Source organism: Pseudophryne corroboree, chromosome 8, assembly GCF_028390025.1.
Source record: "Pseudophryne corroboree isolate aPseCor3 chromosome 8, aPseCor3.hap2, whole genome shotgun sequence".
Classification (NCBI taxonomy): Eukaryota; Metazoa; Chordata; class Amphibia; order Anura; family Myobatrachidae; genus Pseudophryne; species Pseudophryne corroboree.
The window spans coordinates 425,792,648-425,794,866 of NC_086451.1; the positions used below are offsets into that span (position 1 = coordinate 425,792,648).

Genomic DNA, 2,219 nt, shown 5'->3' on the forward strand with positions numbered 1-2,219 from the left:
CCATCCGGGTCGATCCTGGTAGGCCAATTGGATTTTTGACTGTAAATGCGATATTGGGTGTGATTACTGTACACCCCATAACTATCTGGTATGCTGCACTAAGTTCTTTGGTGCTGGTTACATTTTAAAAAATGTGGTTGTTTTTTAACATACATTTTGAATAAAACATACTTCACTATATTAGGTTTCCTTTTTTTGCATATATGCACATGGTCAGGGAATATTAAAAGGAAACAACTACAGAGCAAGATACCTGTGATATGTGGTCAAAAGAAGATCCCAGAAAAAGGAAAACTTTTTTGGATATTTTTTCTTGGATAATATTTCATCCTTTTGATATGACTACACAAAAACAAGATCCTTTGCACTTTATTCCTGAATATCCTACCCTATAAGGTGCGCACTATCTACCAGTGTTTTTGTTTCATGCTTATACAGTACTATCTGCTCCAAAGTGAGTAAACGACATTATATATTTTTTGCAGATTTGACAATGTTATTGTAACCATGAATCCAATAAATCAGACTAGAGTGGACAATTTCATAATTAAAGGAATTTCTGATGTTCAAGAGCTTCAGTTGATTGTCTTCCTACTTGTTCTTCTAATTTATCTTTTTACTCTTTGCGGCAACATGACAATGCTTCTTCTGGTCTGCTGTGATTGCCAGCTACACACTCCCATGTACTTCTTTTTGGCCAACCTGTCCATCATAGACGTGTCTTCCTCCACCATCACTCTACACAGAAGTCTCACAAACTTTATATTTAGGGATAAAACAATATCTGTCTTCACCTGCATGGCACAGATGTATATTTTCTTATCTCTCACAAGTGATGAACTGCTTCTACTGACAGCCATGAGCTATGATCGCTATACCGCCATCTGCAATCCATTACGTTATCACACCGTCATGAGCCGTAGAGTCAATGCTCTGTTGGTTACGGTGTGTTGGTTAGTGGGATTTATTCAGGTTGTTCCTATTGTTGTTTCTCTTTCAGGTTACAATTGTTATATATCTAATGAAATAAATCACTTTTTCTGTGACATCACACCATTGGCGAAACTCTCATGTAACGATGTTTCTTTCTTGGAGCTCTACATTTTCATAAATGGAATATTTCTTGTAATATTCCCCTTTTCCCTCACTTTCATCCCTTATATATTCATCATACTAGCCATACTTAAAATACGTACCAGCACAGGCAGACGTAAAGCCTTTTACACGTGTTCCTCACACCTAACCGTTATTATCCTACTCTACGTGACTCTCATCTGCCAATATCTCAGGCCAAATTCTATGGACAGCTTGGAATCTAAAAAACTGTTCTCTCTGTTTAACACAGCTGCTGTCCCCATGCTAAACCCTCTGATTTACAGTTTGAAAAACAAAGATGTGAAGTTCGCCCTAAAGCGGAGACTCAATCTGCTGTGGAAGCATTAATGACCGATTTGTGCCAACAAAGCAGATTTACATTTTTGGCTAAATAAGACTTGAATAAAAGATAACTGTATTTGTTAAAAAAAACTTTGCAGGAAATTATTTGAAATGTGTACCAGTTGGATCCAATGAGTAATCTTAGGGACAAATTATTACTTTCTAATTTCTAGCTTTTTCTTTCCTTATTTTGTTTCAGTTGGACTTTACAGCATCAATAGAGCACAGGTACTCAACATGCGGCCCTCCAGTTGCTGTGAAACTGCACATCCCAGCATGCACTGCCACAGTTTTTGCTGGTAGGGCATGCTAAAACTGTGGCAGGGCATGCAATAATGTGTAGTTTCATAACAACCAGAGGTCCAGATGATGAATACCCACGCACTAGAGGATCAAGGTATTCAATTGGGAACTTTATTGGGTCAGTTAGTAGTAAGTACTTTTATTAAATACTTTTTTAAATGAAAGGTTTGTTTTGTTTAATGTATTTTGTTACTAGTCATGGTAAATGATTCACTGGCCCACGCTCTCATGTCGACAAAGTTAAACCCATGTGTGGTATTTATTAGAGATGAGCTGGTGTAGTTCTCCAAGAACTGGACCCACTCGAACTTTCTGATCCGGGCCGGGATCTGGGTCTGGCTCGGATTTTCCCACCTAACTTGGATCCCAAAATGAGGCAAAACGCCATCATACCGTGGATTCTCGCAGGCTTTGGATTCTATAAAGGTCCCGGTGATCGGAGCCATTTATCACTCTGGCTGTAGAGAGTGTACTGAATG

The 2,219-nt window shown here is 38.5% G+C and overlaps 1 protein-coding gene across 1 annotated transcript; it reads left to right on the forward strand.

The window, feature by feature from the left end:
• Positions 1-507: 507 nt before the first annotated feature.
• Positions 508-1,443, forward strand: LOC134949916 (olfactory receptor 8J3-like). Its single transcript, XM_063938605.1, has one exon. The coding sequence runs from the start codon at positions 508-510 to the stop codon at positions 1,441-1,443; it is 936 nt and encodes a 311-aa protein (XP_063794675.1).
• Positions 1,444-2,219: the final 776 nt, after the last annotated feature.